Below are 3,247 nucleotides of genomic sequence, written 5' to 3' on the forward strand. Positions count from 1 at the left end.
TGGTCGCATGTGGTATAATCGTCTCAGTGAATCATTATTGAAAGAAGGATATGCCAATGATTCTATTTGTCCGTGTATTTTTATAAAGAAAAATGGGAGAAATTTTGTAATAATAGATGTCTATGTGGATGACTTGAATTTAATTGGAACCCCTGAAGAGATCCAAGAAGCTATTGAATATTTGAAAATGGAATTTGAAATTAAAGATTTCGGGAAAACAAAATTTTGTCTTGGTCTACAAATTGAACATTTAGAAAATGGGATTTTGATACATCAATCTGCATATACCCAGAAGGTATTGAAACGATTTGCAATGGATAAAGCACATTCATTAAGTACTCTAATGGTCGTTAGAACTCTCGATCCTATTAAAGATCCTTTTAGACCAAAAGTGGAGAATGAGGAAGCACTTGGTCCTGAAGTACCATATTTAAGTGCTATTGGTGCACTAATGTATCTGGCTAACAGTACTAGACCAGATATTGCGTTTGCTGTAAATTTATTAGCCAGATTTAGTGCAATGCCAACACAACGACATTGGAAAGGAATCAAACATATTTTTCGTTATCTCCAAGGATCTATTGATCTTGGTCTATTATATCCAAAAGGATCTCGACATGAATTGATTGGATATGCAGATGCTGGGTATCTTTCTGATCCGCATAAAGCCAAGTCTCAAACTGGTTATATATTTACTTATGGCAGTACAGTGGTATCTTGGAGATGCACTATACAAACATTAACCGCCACATCTTCAAATCATGCAGAAATAATAGCAATTCATGAAGCAAGTAGTGTGTTTGGCTAAGATCAATTATTCACCACATTTTACAGAATTGTGGTTTGAAATCTGAAAATGATAATCCTTCTACTATCTTGTACGAAGATAATGCAGCTTGTATAGCGCAACTGAAAGAATGATATATCAAAGGAGATAGAACGAAACATATTTCACCAAAAATTTTCTTTACTCATGATCTCCAAAAAAATGGTGAGATAAATGTGCAGCAGATTCGATTAGACCAAAATTTAGCAGACTTGTTGACCAAGGCTTTACCGACCGCAACGTTCGAGAAATTAGTAAAGATCATCGGGATGCGTCGGTTGCAAGATTTCAAATGATGTCCACATCAGGGGAGCAATATTTCAAGTGATGTCCACAGTAAGAGAAGTATTTTAAATGCATGAATGACGTACTCTTTTTCCTTAACTAGGATTTTTGTCCCGTTGGATTTTTTCCTAGTAAGGTTTTAACGAGGGGTATTCATTGCAATTAAATGACACCTAAGGGGGAGTATTATGAGTCATTATTTATTTATGATAGGTGTCATCTTATTACCTTAACATATGTCTATGTTTGATGACTAATTGCAATAAAAATGGCTTATAAATAAGCCTTGTATCTAATGTAAATAAAAATGATTTTTCATTTCTTGATATCCTACTCTCTCTCTATCCTTTTTCTACTCTTTTTGTGAAATATATATATACTTTATTACACATCTATACATATACTATATATATATTACATATCATATATTTTATACACCATACACATATATATCTATTTTATCTTATATAAAATATATATTTGTTATATTTTATAACAATTAGATATACATATAAATTAATAGAAGTGCCATCACATAATACGATTCTATACAACATGTAATGTGCCATTATGTCATCATAGTTTGGTTTCTCTGTAAGTGCCAGTGATTCAGGTTTGGCTTCTTGGTTGCGCAGCGTTTGTTTTTCTGTCTACCCGTCTTCAATTGGCGCCCACACCGACATATTGTGCGCAGGTTTTTGGCTCATATTTTCCCAATTTTTCTCTGCTTCTGGTCTCCCCCATGGTTTCGGTAAGTATTGTGGTATCTCGGTGTTTTGGTATGTGTTTATAATTTTTGTCGGTTGTATTGGCTTAGTTGAGGTGGTTTGTTGAATGAGGTTACTATCCTGGTTGAGGTCGGGTCCCATGGATCCTTGTCTTCTCCGCGTCCCTCCTTCAACGCTGCAGTTGCTTCCAATTCACGCCCGCCAACTGCTCGTCAAAATACCCCAATTGCTTCTAACTCTTTCATTGATGAATTTAAGTCAGCCTTATCATCCAAAATATATTTTTATCACTCGGTCTGGTTCTAATATGATTTGTACAAAATCATAAGAAATGCAAGGCTACACTTTGATTTACAGTCTGACAATTGTTTGAAATACAATATTGCACAATGAAATTGGCGCACACACATATATATTGATTTATATTTGAGAAAAATGACTTGCAATATCTAGATGCATATTTATATATATTAAATAGTTTATATTTGAGAAAAATGACTTGCAACTTCTATTTAATCAATTTTTTTTTGGCATTAACATTGGTTTCTTTATATAATAGAAACAACAATTCTAAATATCCTTCTTTTATCTCTTGGTTTGTTATTGTATGTAATGTTGCAGTGGAATTGGTTGATAATATTTTATATTTTTACTCTTCAATATGATATATGTATACATAGATATATTTGGGAAATATTCACATTTAGTTTCCTAAACTTATCTAATATTACTTGAAGCATGAAAGGATGATTCATGAATGTGTTCCTACTTTTCTTATTTATTTAACTTAGGATTCATATTGTGTCTAGTGTTGGCAGATTGAAAGACACGAGGACACGATTTCAATTGAGTGATAATGGTTGCATTATCTTAATTTGAGAATCCAATAACAGTTTGGATGAATTACTACAATAACCTGTTATCGACTCTTCTATTGAGTATATTAGCATATGGCTCAGCAGCTTCAGTCTAAGTCGAACCCAAGTAATTACTCTAGGCTTCAATTGTAAAGTTAGCATTTGTATATCAGCTGAAAATATTGAGAGAATTAGATTAGTTTGGATAGTTTAAATTTCTGCAGAAATTATTAGTAGGACATCAGCATGTTAACCATTAAGTTCTACAGATGGCTAATTTTTGTTTTTGCTAGAAAATGTTTGTCTTTTACTCCATTTTATGAATAACTTTTACCACCATAATAAACAAATTTTAAAAGTGAAATGTTAGGTGTGAAGCAGCAACGATGGAATCTGTGCAATTGATTTGAGCTTGTTTTTCATTTTTCATATAAAAGTTCCTTGAATTATTTTTAAATGAGCAGCCTACATACGACATTCGAATAGGGTGAAATAACTCTGATATGCCTCTATTGATATGTAATATGTTTTCCTCATTTTGTGGCTGAATT

The 3,247-nt window shown here is 32.6% G+C and overlaps 1 protein-coding gene across 1 annotated transcript; it reads left to right on the top strand.

Moving 5' to 3' along the window:
- Positions 1–313: 313 nt before the first annotated feature.
- On the top strand, positions 314–921 carry LOC127247089 (secreted RxLR effector protein 161-like). The gene is made up of 2 exons (XM_051268796.1): positions 314–712; positions 835–921. Exons 1-2 carry the CDS (start codon positions 314–316, stop codon positions 919–921), a joined length of 486 nt encoding a protein of 161 aa, XP_051124753.1.
- The last annotated feature ends 2,326 nt before the right edge of the window (positions 922–3,247 follow it).

Source organism: Andrographis paniculata, unplaced genomic scaffold, assembly GCF_009805555.1.
Source record: "Andrographis paniculata isolate CXL003 unplaced genomic scaffold, ASM980555v1 Contig32END, whole genome shotgun sequence".
NCBI lineage: Eukaryota > Viridiplantae > Streptophyta > Magnoliopsida > Lamiales > Acanthaceae > Andrographis > Andrographis paniculata.